General features: G+C 44.3%; 2 protein-coding genes across 3 annotated transcripts; one reads left to right on the top strand and one right to left on the bottom strand.

Moving 5' to 3' along the window:
* Positions 1–1,242: 1,242 nt before the first annotated feature.
* LOC119553922 (85/88 kDa calcium-independent phospholipase A2) lies at positions 1,243–5,478 on the bottom strand. Of its 2 annotated transcripts, none has more exons than XM_037864611.1 (7): positions 5,353–5,478; positions 4,384–4,676; positions 4,026–4,325; positions 3,153–3,970; positions 2,456–3,096; positions 2,062–2,397; positions 1,243–2,001 (listed from the first exon to the last, which is right to left on the bottom strand). In XM_037864611.1, the coding sequence occupies exons 1-7, from the start codon at positions 5,360–5,362 to the stop codon at positions 1,769–1,771; spliced, it is 2,631 nt and encodes an 876-aa protein (XP_037720539.1). In that variant the 5' UTR covers positions 5,363–5,478; the 3' UTR covers positions 1,243–1,768. The 2 variants fall into 2 exon arrangements, with proteins under 2 accessions (XP_037720539.1, XP_037720538.1); XM_037864610.1 differs by lacking the exon at positions 5,353–5,478 and adding an exon at positions 4,842–5,212.
* Positions 5,479–5,642: 164 nt separating this feature from the next.
* LOC119553120 (protein starmaker) lies at positions 5,643–12,226 on the top strand. The gene is made up of 8 exons (XM_037863307.1): positions 5,643–5,796; positions 6,035–6,358; positions 7,627–7,674; positions 8,599–9,035; positions 9,563–10,244; positions 10,306–10,629; positions 11,014–11,651; positions 11,711–12,226. Exons 2-8 carry the CDS (start codon positions 6,059–6,061, stop codon positions 12,021–12,023), a joined length of 2,742 nt encoding a protein of 913 aa, XP_037719235.1. The 5' UTR covers positions 5,643–5,796; positions 6,035–6,058; the 3' UTR covers positions 12,024–12,226.
* Positions 12,227–14,013: the final 1,787 nt, after the last annotated feature.

Below are 14,013 nucleotides of genomic sequence, written 5' to 3'. Positions count from 1 at the left end.
ACCCAAAATTATTCTTACCCTCAAAAATATAAACTTTAAAAAAAAATAAAATTTTAAAAAAATAAACGTTTTCTAAGACATGTATATTTTTTCTGACAAATATTTGTTTTTGCATGATCTGTCGGAGCGAAGTATTCAATTTCAAAACATGTCAGCGGCCGGGCTGCTGTATTGGTAGGGCAGAGGGCTAAAACGTTTGGTTAGAAATCGATGTGACGCAGGTTCAAGTCACAATGCCACCCTTTTACTTAAGATTTTTAGTTGTTAATTTTTTTATCGATGTTTTTGATTAAAAGTATTCGTACCACCAAATCAGACATGTACACATTTTTGGGTTAAAAATCTTTACTATAAACTCAAATGGCTGCACTTCATATAAAATCTATAGATATGTATGTACCCAAAGCGCGATTGGTACACTCAGGGAAAAACACCGTGCTAGAATCAAGTACAAACAGCCTTGATTTAAGAACGATTTCTCACATTGAGCACATTTTGGTTTTGAATATCTAATAATTCCCAACTGTTTATTCTGAAAGTGCTCGGTATATAGGCGCATAAATTTATGCCCGTGAGCGGCAAGTCGTAAGTAAACTTAAAATATGAATATTACTTGGATATATCTCGCTTATATAAGTTTCCAATACTTATTTCTCTTACTAACATATATTTAAAACCCAATTTATATTATATTATATTATTTTTAGTTAGTTTTGAATTTCGAATTAAATTTTATTAAAATCGGACGACTGTATCATATAGCTGCCATAGGAACGATCGTAAAATTGGTGGGAAAATAATATGAAACAAATTATAGCTTCGGTATTTTTCGACATATCTTATACTATTGGGAATATAATTTTTTGTGTTTTTAAATTTAATAATTATAGCTGCAAGGGTATATAAGCTTCGGCTTGCCGAAGCTAACTTCCTTTCTTGTTAAAGTTAATTTTAAATTCCTCCTCTGAAAAAACTTAACATAATAGAATTTTATATTTATTTTGATAACTAATTGTTATTTCATAAATATTTTTAGTTTGATAAACATATTCTAAACGTTTTAATTTTTAATTTTGTTTCCCGAACTAAACGGAATGTTCCAAGTTTTCAAATTTGAAAAGTGATATAAAGAATTATAATTCATCCCGCATTCCTACCACTACCATTAATCTGTAAAGCTCTATTTTTTTGTAACCTTCTAAAGCAAACCTTTTTCTTTTTGTAAATCAATTCGAAACAGGATTAAACACTTAAAAAGTTTTATTTAAAAATTCGTGCTCGTTTACATTACATTATTCATTTTCTAACAAAGCGGCACGGAATGTTTGTTATCCATTATACATTATACGATTCAACTGGAGGGCCACATAAAATACACAGGTGTTTTAAAATACAAATATTAAACGAATTTCGAAATTAAAGTACGTTCTTAAATCCAATAACACAACATGCAAAGCGTAATTCGTTTGGTATAATCCTGGAGATAAAGCCTCGGAAGTGGAAAAATCAAAGAACGCAGACGGGGAACGCCATTTTCCAGTTTGGGGGAGTAGAAAACTCAGATTCCTTTTTTCAGGCTGGAGGGTGGGGCGGATTTCGGTGTTATTGGGAGGGGAAGTCCCAGTGAGTGGGCTGATTTAGACCGCTGAAAAGGTGCTTAACGAAAATGAAAGGGCTGAAACCAATCTAAAGTACACAGACACGAGTCGAAAGGATCTCTTTAGGAAGAGATCGCTACAGCAAATGCGGTCTAAATCCGTCTTGCATGCTATTTAAGGAAGTTGATCGTCTCGATGATCTTGTTCCGATTGGCGTGCATATACGCCTTGGTGTGCCACAGCATGTTGATCAGCTTCTGGTCGTCCTTTTCATCCATGGCGATGTCCTCGCTCAGCTGGGGATTAAACCTGAAGTAGGGTATGCCTATGGTGCTGCACCAGGCGCGTGCTCTGTCCACCACTCTGCCATCGGAGCAGGTGGCCTGGTCCACCAGGAGATTACCTAGAAATCATACACATCTTTATAGAACAAGTCTCCCAAAATCCAGTTTAGTATCCTCACCAATGGTGGAGATGCCGTAGGCCAGCTTGGCCGTATCCCAGATGCTTTCCGGCCGGAAGACATCTATGTCCTTCAGCTCAGTTACCGGAATGTGGCCTGTGCCCAGCGACATCACCACGGACACGGGTATGGCCTCTGCCTCGCGTCCAGCACTGCGCAAGGCCATATTATACTCGTGAATCTCAGTCATGGCGTCCAGCGTGGGATTGTTGGCTATCAAACCGCCGTCCAGAAAGCGTCCAAAAGCGCGGAAATACGAAGGAGCAGCTCCAGTGGCGCGCGCAGCACGCCAGACCAACTGCTCCTGCGGCGGTGGAGGCGGAATTCTGCGGTTGTCTAAAGAGAATAATAAAATATTAGGACTCTCTCAATATTTATTAATAAGATAACTCACTTATGGAAGTCACAATGCCCAGAATATCACTGGCACTCGTGTAGTTGCGGAATAGATGCAGATCCACCGGCTTGCGGTCTGCCATCACGCCGGTGACCATGATCTTTGGGTGCTTGATATCAGTCATCACATTGAACTCGCCCAGGTTGTCCTTCAGAATGGACTCGAAGAACTCACTGTTGTAGGGCCTAGAGCCCACGAAACACTGCTCCTTCATGCGCAAATATAGGCCCATGCACTGCCTCATCGTCTTGCCGCAGCCCAAGGCCAAGGCCAGGATTCCTCCCGTGCTGGTGCCGGCAATCCAGTCGAACATGTGGATGATAGGGGTGCGCGAAAGCTTTTCGATCTCGAGCAGCATCTGGACCAGGACCAGGCCACGAATGCCACCGCCATCCAGGCAGAGCAGTCGGCCACGGCCGTAGGGCTTATCGCCTATCTCAGCGGCAATGGGCGAGGTGGGCGATGGCAGCTGCTCCGGACTGACCGAAGCAGGCGTAGCCGAACCACTGGCCAAACTGCCCGAGGAGGTGTCCTTCTTCATCTCGTCTGCGTTTACTTTGGTGGTGAACATGCCCAGCAGGGCATCCATTATGCTCTGGCCCTTCAGTTCCTTTTCAGTGTCGACCACAACAGGTTTTCTGGAATAGTAAAGGGTTAAAGAAGTTTGCAATAAAAGCTGCAAACGTTTACTTACTGTGCCGGTTGTTGTTTCTCCAGTATTCCATTGGCCGCCGCGCCCAGGAAATTGCCCATCACTTGTCGACTGGTGCTGGCCAGCATGTTTTCTATATGCTCGCGCTGTTCCACGGATTCGGGTGCCTCCGGCGGAATGCCATTGTAGTTGCCCTTGGCATTGCATCCTGGCGGGCACTTTGAGCCCGTCTCCTTGCAGCGTTTGGCCCCCACCGAGTGCAGGATGTAGAGTATTTCATCCTCCTTGTTGCCACTGGCATCGTTGCCCACCATGTGACGTGGGCTCTTGCCATCCTTGTTCCTTAGGTTGATGTCACACCCGAAGACCACCAGACACTGGACAATTGGCACCAGCTTCTTCTCGATGGCAATGTGCAGGGCCGAGTTTCCCTCCTTGTCCAGCACATCGATATCCGCATCGTGGGCCAGCAGAGTGACCACGCACTCGAATCGATTCCTGGCCACCATCACGTGCAGAGCGGTGCGTCCCTCAAAGTTGGTTAGGTTGACATCACAGCCCTCCATGATGAGGGCGTGCAGGGTTTCACGGGAGGAGCACCAGTGCAGAGGAGTGCCGCCATACTTCATGTCCTGTGTGTACAGCTTGCTGACATTGGTGCGCAGAAACGAGGTCACCGTGGTGGGTGCGGATGTCTTGTGCAGCTTGGTGATGTTGCTGGCATTGACATTGACATTGGCGCCAGCCAGGAGTAGGGCCTTAACGTTCTCCGGCTTGTCGGCAAGGCAGGCGACATGCAGAGGAGTATACCCGTCCGCGTTGAGGTGATTCAGATTCACTGTGCTTTTATCCGTGACGAGCTGGAATAATAAAGATTAAAATGTGGTTTACTTACGCATAAGGGCAGCCACTCACATTGATTATTTCCTTGGTGGTGCTGGCGGCATAGTGAAACACCGAATTGCTGTTGATATCCAAGTGCTCCAGCTTGCTGAGGGGCAGCAGCACCTTCACCATCTCGATGTGGCCCTGCTTGATGGCCAGCTGGAAGGGCGACATGAGGGTGTTGGCATCCGCCTGGTCCACGCACTGCAACATCTTGGGATTGCTGATATAATCCACCAGGTTGAAGTAGGCAATCATGTGGGCCAGCGTCCAGGAGGGATTATCAGCCAGAGCATCGCAGGCCTTCTGCAGGCCATTAACATTGTAGTACTACAAAAGATATATACGGTTAAATGCATTCCGTTTGGCTTGAAATCCTCTCTAGAACCTCTTTGACAATGCTGACGAAGACGGGGAGCCTCTGCAGAAAGGCATTGAAGCGCTCCTCGGCCTCCTGCTGCACTGGCGACCGGTAGAGACTGAAGGATGTGGTATTGGAGTCCGAGGTGGGTCGCTGCAGGATGATCTCATACTGGGCCCGCTTGTCGTTGCTGTTGTAGGGCGGTGCAAAGAGTACCATGGCGTCATCGCGGGCCACCACTTGGAGCGTGCCCAGGGACTCGCTTTTGATCTCCAAGACCTTGTTGGCCGGCTGATCGCCACCCAGCAGGCGCTGAAGAACTGCGGTCGATAAAACAATAAAGCATTAGATAAGAGTGGGCAAAAGGTTTACTCATGGGACAAACACATTCTCAGCTAGGCTACTAGACACGGCCACACGACACGGAAACAAGAAGAGCTAATGATTGAGAAGGGGGGGGGGGGGGGGGGGGGGGGGGGGAATACCGAAACCGGAGGCCAGGGCTCCAAAGGCCATCCACGACATGACTCAGGGCAGCGCGGATTGGACGACTGCGGATGCTGAACTTGAACTTTGTGCTCGGCCGGATGGCGGTTCGTAGCGGATGAGCTGGCTAATGGGGATGTGGTTATGGATGCGGTGAACCTGACAGAGAGATAATAATGGCCAGTTTGTTAGTTACATGGCTGAGTGTGGGTGAGCGAGTGGTTGTGGATGCCAAGAAATCAATAGTACACATCTGCGGCCAATGGGAGGTGAGCAGATCATCCGATTGTGCGGAAGTGCTACATATGCGTAGTCTCGCCCCATTTTCCGTGCTTTCCCTCTTTCAGGCCGCTCAGGCTAATCAATAAAATGAGTGACACAAAATGGTGATTGTTCTGTGGGTCAGTTTCTACGGTTTTTTAACGCGCAAAAAATGATGCGTCATTTGGCGGGTAACTAATGCCATCTCTTATGTTGTACTTATTTTGATAGACTCTTATATTGGCTGACCATTGAACATTTTACTGCTCTTAGTTCAAGTTTTCTTATAGCACAATTCTAGTTCTTAACACTTTCAAATTCTTGCAATAAAAAATAACAACTGAGTTTTTGCAGCTTTTCTTTAGTGATGGTACTTTAAGTTAGAGATGGCACTTTCATAAGGCGATGGGCGATAGTGGAGGTTGTGGTCTCTGCTTGACGGGTGGATGTACTTGCTATGGCGGGAGAAAGTATTTGATAGTCAGTTTGGAGAATGGCTTAAAAAGTAAATTTTCTATGGCCCACTCTGGTCATTCTAAATCATTCGCCATTGCTAGACGAAATTTTTTTCGAGCAAAAAAAGTGGCTGGTGAAAAAGGTGAAAAGCGGAAAAGAAGCGTGCCATTTTAGCTAGCAAAAAGACCCAGAAGTAAGGCTTACTTTTGCGAATCAGTAGAGAGTATTGGTAGATAGGTAAGTGCAGAGATAGGTGGCTAAGTAGCCTGCGAAAAAACCCTAGGGCCGGCGAATTATTGATTTTTTTCCCCAAGAGACGCCACCGGCGGCAGAGCGATAAAAATCGAATCCGGCGAAAAAAAGGGGGTGCTGCGCTGGACGGACTGCTTTTTTTGCGCACAAACATCCTATATACAGACACGAATCGAATTCTCTAATCTCTTTCTCCTCGCTTCTTGGCTGTCCTACCATGCAGAACTAATTGAAGAAGAAGAACAAGATGCGCGGACGCGGAGGATTCATTCCACGTGGTGGTGGCACCACTCGCGGCGGCTACTACAACAATCGCAACTCGAGCAACTATGTGAACACCCGAACCCAGGGCAATTACCGCCCCAATAATGGCCGGTATGAGAACAACTACCACAACAACAACAATCGCTACAACAACAACAACAGCGGCGGCGGCGGAGGAGGCGGTAATAGCCACTATGACAATCGGAGCCGGGACAAGTTCACCCACCACAATTCGAGCAGCGGGCGCTACGAGTCCAGCTCCTCGGGCCACAAGCGCAGCTACGTGAGTTGAAAAGATCTATCTAGATTATAATAAGCCCCCACATACATCACTCAAATTATACAATATATGGGTTAAAAATGGTTTTCATATAAGAATGGCAATCAAATTTAGTATAAACAATTAATAATTGTCTACATTGAATTATGCACCAATCTTCTTTATCTCTAGCTTTTTCCACAAACAGATATACCTGATTTATAAGAATCCCACTCTAGAAAAAGGCAAGCTAATAATAGCTCTCTATTATCTCTGAACGAGATAAGAAAGTGTATTTAATTACAAAGTAAGTTAGATTTTGGGCACATTAAATCTCAGCAAATAAGTTACAAGTTCTATAAAATCCCTACTTACTCCATTATTTTTTTCAATTTAAATATCACACCATAAATCACACCATATGTTATAAAACTCCATTCAGTACTATAAAAATGCTTCCTTTTTGAACTTATACACAATCTATAAATTGTCTGTTATTATACATAAATGGTAATTGCTTCACAGTGCAGTCTGAATCCATTTTTCTAGTGAATAAACATTAGATACACATTTCTGATTTCAACTGATTTCTGACCTAGCAGTAATTCTAACCCAGTTACTGCTAATTTTCTGCATTACAGAGTTTCCACATAAGATATCTAACAGAAAACGAGTTTTCTCTACTCTGTCGCATTTGTCCACTTTCTTGTAGCCTTGATATTCAAATATTTATTTATTTTTAAGCCAGCAAGAAGCAAAGCAAGATGAGCAATAAACTTTGTTTATATTGGAATTAACCTTAAGAACCCTCATTCTATAAACAGTGTTTTTTTTTTTTTTTTTGCTTATTAACAGCGCAATTGTTTTTGTGAAAAATATAGACAGGATTATTATAGTATACAAAACAAACAGCTGAGGCTAACATAGTATTTTCAAATTTTTGACTTTCAAAAGAGAATATTAAACATAAATATATGTTAATTTTCAGTACTTACAAAATTGAGATTAGCAATACCTAAAATAAAACAATTAAATACAGTTCAATATTTTTTTGATAAAATGAAATTAATAAAAGAACCATTATTCTGACCGCAACTGTAGGATAAACAAATAACCTGGTTAAACACTTTCACGTAAAGATTATGAGTAATAATAGTGCCAGTTCTGTAGAAGATAAAGTGAGATTTAATTATAGTTCCGTTGGTCTTGTGGCAAATGAGTGATGTATGTACTACCCAAATCCATTTCTATATATTCATTATGCAATCTATTTTTATCTGTTGTGTGTCTAGGACTCATCCCGCGATCGCAACGATGACCGCAAACGCCCGCGCCAAGACGTAAGTTATACTTTGCCCCAATTCCAATGCTAACAGCACGCTATTCCAAAGGTCTATATATTAATTATTCATTAAGCCAATCGCCATGTACTGTGTAATGTTAATGACTTTCCAAATATTTATAGCACTGTTTGTGAAGCTTAAACGCGGGACTGAGTTGAGCCTATCGAGCGTTAAGCATAACATGTCCCAAAAGAGCAAACAGCGCGCGGACTCAAAGTTGCCAGACAAGCACTTTGGAGCACCGTCTGACCATATATCAATCTATATAAATCTGTGTATTGTCCATAGCATCGACTGCGGCGCGGCAACATATAGATAATGATCTTGCCAGCGACCAATCGATCGATCTGATCCGATCCGAACTGATCCACTGATCCACATATATATGAGAAAGCAAAAACTTCTGTAGAGAACCGTTGAAGCGATTGAAGCGATTTTGATCTGTAATCTCTTGTATATCTTGTATATCAGCTGTCAAATTTTTCCCCATACCGAAGGTCGAAGGTCTGTGTATCAATCCGAACAGAGAACATAGAAATCTATCAGTGTGTACATCCGCGCATATATGCATTATATATATATAAATCGATCCAAATCTAAGTAGCTAAGCAATAAGCGTATAAGGTTTCTCCATCATGCTACCACACACAAAAACACGCTGCAGGAAATCAAAATAACAGCATATTGCGAACTATATAACCCACAGCCAATCCAATCAGATCAGAATCAGAATCAATATCAGTCTGTAGCTATATAGCAATTCTTTTCATTCAACAAGTCTATATATATATATATATATATTTTATATAAATATAAATCTACCACCTATATTTGATATTTGATATACAAAAAATCAAAAAAAAAAACCAATCAAGCAAAACAAAGCTCCTACACACCTTCCTACTCATCAATCGTCAATAGGATTACCGTCGCACGTCCTCGTCGAATGATCGCAGCGATCGACCCTCGTCCTCGTCGCAGAACATTGGCTCCTCGTCGTCGAACTATCATCAGCGTAGCAGCACCGGCGGTGGTGGCAATAACGGCGCAGGCGGGAGCTCAAGCTCCTACCGTCCTCGCGATGATTCCACCAGTGGCAGCCGGCACCAGAGGGACGGATCGATGGGCCCGCCAAAGCGGATGATGCGCAGCGTGGCCGGCACCAACTATATATCCCGACCCCGAGGCACAATGTCGATGAGGGGCGGCATGATGCGAACCGGGATGCGGGTGGGAGCCATGCGCGTTGTCCGCACTCGGGTCAACGAGTCGAATGACCTGCGCACCATGCGCCGCCAGTTGCTCTATGCACAGCAGAAAGACCGGGCCCGCCTGCTCAAGATTCAGCAGCTGAAAAGGTAAATAGACGAAAAAATCATACAAAAAAGACCAAAAATCCCCAAATGAAATACTGAAATCTGAGTTATACGCGGCATTGTGTTCCAATTGAGGATACAGAGAACTATGAAGGCAATTTGTGAGATTGACATAATAATGTGAACTGTGAGATTCTTCGATTCAGTAAGGAATCTAAAATCTGAATGCGAGATGGAGGGGAGAGCACTTGGTGCCAGATTAACCGAGCGGCCTCCCGCAAAACTCCATTCTCCATAGCGCCCAAGTATATAATTCTTGTGTATATTGTTGTGTAACTAAGTAGAACGAATTGAAGCGTACCGATAAATAGAAAAAAAAACACCCGACACTCCAAGACATGAACGTATTTTGTTAGTTTACCACCCAGCTTCTTCTTATGTACTAAACAAAAAAAAAAGACACAAAAATTTGAACTTGCCTCTTCCACCAAAAAAAAAAAAAACAAACAAAAACCATCCTGCCACCCTGACCATGACTTCACATTCGAATTCATTCCACCCAAATGTAGCTCGTTGCGACGACAACGCCAGGGCGGGAATTCCAGCGACGATTCCAGCGGCAATGAGGACAAGGACGGCGAAGATGCTGAGAAAAGCAAGAAGAAGAAGGGCAAGGACAAGGACGCCGATGGAGGCGATGACTCTGACGATGATGATGACGACGACGACGATGACGATGAGGACGATGATGATAAGGACGATAAGGACCAAAAGAGCAAGAAGTCGTCGCCCGGTAAAAAGCGCAGCAAGTCGGCCAACAACGATGACAAGAGCGACGCCGAAGGCAACGAAGATGACGATGAGCACGGCGATGACGATGAGGATAAGGACCTGAATGAGTCCGATCCCAAGAGCGCCAAGGCCGATGACGCCTCCGATGACGAGGATGTCAAGGCGAAGGCCGATGGTGAGGGCGGCGATGGTGACAAGTCGGATGACAAGGCCAAGTCGTCGTCGGCCGATAAGTCAGGTAAGAAGAAGGACAAGGACGACTCGAAGGACTCCAAGTCGAAGAAATCGTCGTCCAGCAAGAAGGAGCGCTCGTCGCGCAAGGACAAGGACGATTCGGACGATGATCGCAGCAAGGAGCGACGCAGCTCTCGTCATCGTGATGAGGACCACAACAATCGCAAGCGCAGCTTCATCAAGCTCATTTGCGTCCATTGCCGCATCAAGTGTGTGACCTTTAAGGTGGGTTTGCTCCTTGATTCCCCTCTGTTCTCTTAAGTAACTTGTTCCTTGTGATCCGCAGGAGTACAACTACCATCTGAACTCTCGCTCGCACAAGAACTCCATGCGCCAGGTGGCCCTTAACCAGCGAGCCGACCTGCAACGCATGCGAGCCCGCCAACGCACCACGCAGCGCGAGATCGAGGAGAACAGCAAGGAGGAGCACGAGTCGCGCTACTGCCGTCTCTGCCGCCTGGCCTACCGCCAGCCCAAGAATCTGCACCAGGCCTCCGAGCACCACAAGACCATCAAGAAGTTCTTAATGCCTTACTGCGGCTCCTGCCACCTGGCCTTTAAAAACGCCATGCTCTACGAGAACCATCGCTGCTCCCTGGAGCACATTAGGGTGAGAATCTATAGACTATCTAGAGGTTTTATGAGTCTAATAATATTTTCGATTATATCTAAATAATTAAAAAAAACGCAAATAATCATTAATAGAATTTTGAGAGATTTCTTTAAAACCAAAAATTGTTTCAGTTTTATTTTCTTTATCGTTGATCAAATAAAGACAATGAGAAACATGTTGTAATTATAAACTGACAAGAAATATAAAAACACATTTATTGTGCTCTTGGAAAAGATTCCATTCGCTTTAAAAAGTGTTCTCTAGAAGAGTCAGCCCATCCTCCAAATCTAAATCTACTTTTGTATTCCCTTTTTCCCTTGTATTTAACTTTTAAATCTTCATCAGCAAAAGCTATAAATTCTTTTTTTGTTTTGCTTGCAGAACAAGGCCCGCAACGATGAATCCGGATCAGATGATAGCGTGGATGAGCGCGAGATTGATTTGAACAAGTTCCACACTGTGGACTCGGTGGGCGAGATCGATGTGGATATGATCGACGCCGATGTGGACGCCATGGTGACTGAGGCGGAAACAGCTCTGAAGAGCGAGGATGAGGAGACTCGCAAGCGGGCACTGATTGGCCCTGACTTTATCAAGACCATCGAGGCATTCTACTGCGAGTTGTGCAACCACTATTCCAGCAAGACTGACGACGTATCACTGGAGGACTACACCAAGAAGCATTGCTTGCAGCATTCCCACGTAAAGGCTTTCCTGCGCAACAAGGAGGAGACCGAAAAGAAGAATAAGGCGGAGGAGGGCGATGAGGAAGACCACGATGAGGACCAGAAGGGTGGTGATGATGAGGCGGAGGGCGATGAGGAGATTGATGGCAAGATCAAAGAGGATGATGACGAAGACTATGGCGATGGAGATGGAGAAGATGGCGATGAGACCCATGATGAAAAGTTATGGGAGGAGGTGGACAAGGATCTGGGAGATCTCCTGGCGGAAGTGGAGCCCCTGGGGCAGCAGGAAGATGAAGAGGACGAGTCCGTGCTTAACATTGACATTGAAAGGTATGTGAAAGACGATGAAGTAATCATGATTATGTTGTGTAATACGAGTCCACTTGCAGCGAGAAAAACAAGCTTAAAGACGCCAAAGAGGAAGCGAACGGCGATGACGATGAGGGAGCAGCTAAAGACAACGCGCCGGTGGCCAAGTCGCCGGAGAAAAAGCCTGCTGTTGCGCCAGCCACGCCAACGGTCAAGACCACCGCTGCCGCCAAGCAGCCGGCCAAGAAGGCAACGCCCAAGCCAGCTGCCAAAGCGGCCAAACCTGGTCCAGCATCCACGAAGCGCAATGTCTTGGTCAGTGTGAAGCGCACCTCGGCGGCCACCATTAAGGCTGCCACCAAGGCAACCAATGCGGCAAGCGAGTCCAAGTGAGCGACACTTAAGCAGCAGCAGTAATATATTAGTAACAGCAACAACCAAACCCAGTGATTGGGTTGCTACAAACATATTTCAAATATATAACTAAACTATAATGTGCTCAAAATAAGTGCACACGAATGCCCAACCAGAGCTGCTCTGTCATCTGGCCACCGAGCCCAGCCTGCTTAATAAATGTCTAGACCTAACTAAGCCAACCTGTGCCAGCGTGTTGTCTCTATATGGCGATGGTGCATGTGGATTCGGAGTTGGAGAGTACCTTCTTGTACCTTTCGCCTTGCCACTCGAGCGTTTCGAGTTGGGCCTTTCTAAAATGGCCAAGGCTCTGGCCACCTGGCCTGGCCCAAACAATGCCAGAGAAATGCCTGTCGGTCGCCAATTTGTTGGCCCCTTCAAGGTGCTCGCATGTAATTGTTAGCTGGTATATTCACAAGCATGAAATGGTGCACGCTAAATGAGATTAAAAGGCGCAGACAGATTTTGCCTCGAGCCCATGTATGATAAGGTTGGGGGATAAGAAAACAATTCAAGCAAACAAAGATGTCTTTTGGAATCAGGTTCAGTTTTTACTTTCACAGCTATGCATATTAAAACGAAGATTAATTTGGCACCGTGCAAAATTTTGTCATATTCGTTTAGAATTTTTTTTATTTTAGGAATATTTATACTTAAAATTCGGATATACTTTTGGAAATGTGAAATATTAACATAGGTCCAAAAATATGTAGATAGTTAGTTTCTAAAATATTAAATGTTTATTTATAACTTAAAAAAGGGTTAACCGAAAGAGCAGCTGTAGATTCTTGATAAGTTATTTAGGAAACCTTGTTAAAGAGGTGTTTTAGAGAATGACCCTGCTTATTGACTCGTAAAACTTGGCGTGATGCTGCCAGCTCTTCCTGATTCAATTCGAAATGTATTTATTAACCTATTGGGCGGCACAAGTTGCTGCATGAGGCAATGTTTGCCGTTTCCGCTTGATACTTGCCACTTGGCGGTCGGCGGCTGGCGGCTGGCGGTTGGTGCCACAAGACAATGCCGCCGATGCCGGTGGTAACCGAAAGGAAAATACATTTCATAATTTTTCTACATATTTCTGCCAAATTAACTTTCACCGCACGCCACATAGGATGGATGGCAATGGCGATGGCGATGGCGTCTTCGTATTCGACTGTTATGCAATCTGTCACTTGATATGCGTGTTCGCCGGGTAATATCGTCGGTAGGCCTTTCTCACCTTCCGCCGAACCGATCCGATCCGATCCGTTCCCGTCCAGCTTCCTTTCTACACCGCTTTAAGTGGGGCTCAGTCAGACAATGTCAAGTTGTGATTTGATCACTGCGCCAGCAGGTTTTCGGGTTGTATTCACCAGGTCCCCGAGATGATGGCCGTTAATCCCTGGCAATCGCTCATTCAGTTTGCTTAAATTGCATTCATGTTTTGACGCTAGATTTATGCGCACATTGTTCTGTCTGTGGCTGCCACAAATCCGGTTTTTGTCTCAAGCGCCGCCGTTCCATTGTGGCCGGGTATTACTATTAACATTTAATTTGCGATTCCAACTCGATGCTGCGGCTGCCGCTTTTTAGTTGAGTTTTTTTTTTTGTTGTGCTTTTGGCGCTTCTATTAAGAAATTTCAGCGGTGTCAGTGCAGGGAAAACAATTTTATGGTCGTTTTGGTGGGGGTTTATTGGTTATTAAAAATACAAGTTTGTTTAGATCATTTGGCGTACATTAAATGTAATGAAGATATAAAATATAACATTAACAAATTCTACACTTTCAAAATTTGTATATTGAATTATAAGTCTATTTCGAGAAAGATGGTATGTTCATTTTTTTCAAGAAGTTTGATATGATAAAATTTACCATATCATCTACCAATGATATTTTAATGGAAGGTGTTTGAAAAATAGTTTGAAATTTAAAAGACCTGGTCCAAAGTTTTCTATAACTTTTATTTTTTTAGTAGTTAGAATTCCT

This window comes from Drosophila subpulchrella, chromosome 3L (genome assembly GCF_014743375.2).
Source record: "Drosophila subpulchrella strain 33 F10 #4 breed RU33 chromosome 3L, RU_Dsub_v1.1 Primary Assembly, whole genome shotgun sequence".
Taxonomy (NCBI): Eukaryota; Metazoa; Arthropoda; class Insecta; order Diptera; family Drosophilidae; genus Drosophila; species Drosophila subpulchrella.
The sequence above is the reverse complement of the archived record's forward strand: the minus strand, read 5'-3'. Positions and strand labels throughout refer to the sequence as shown.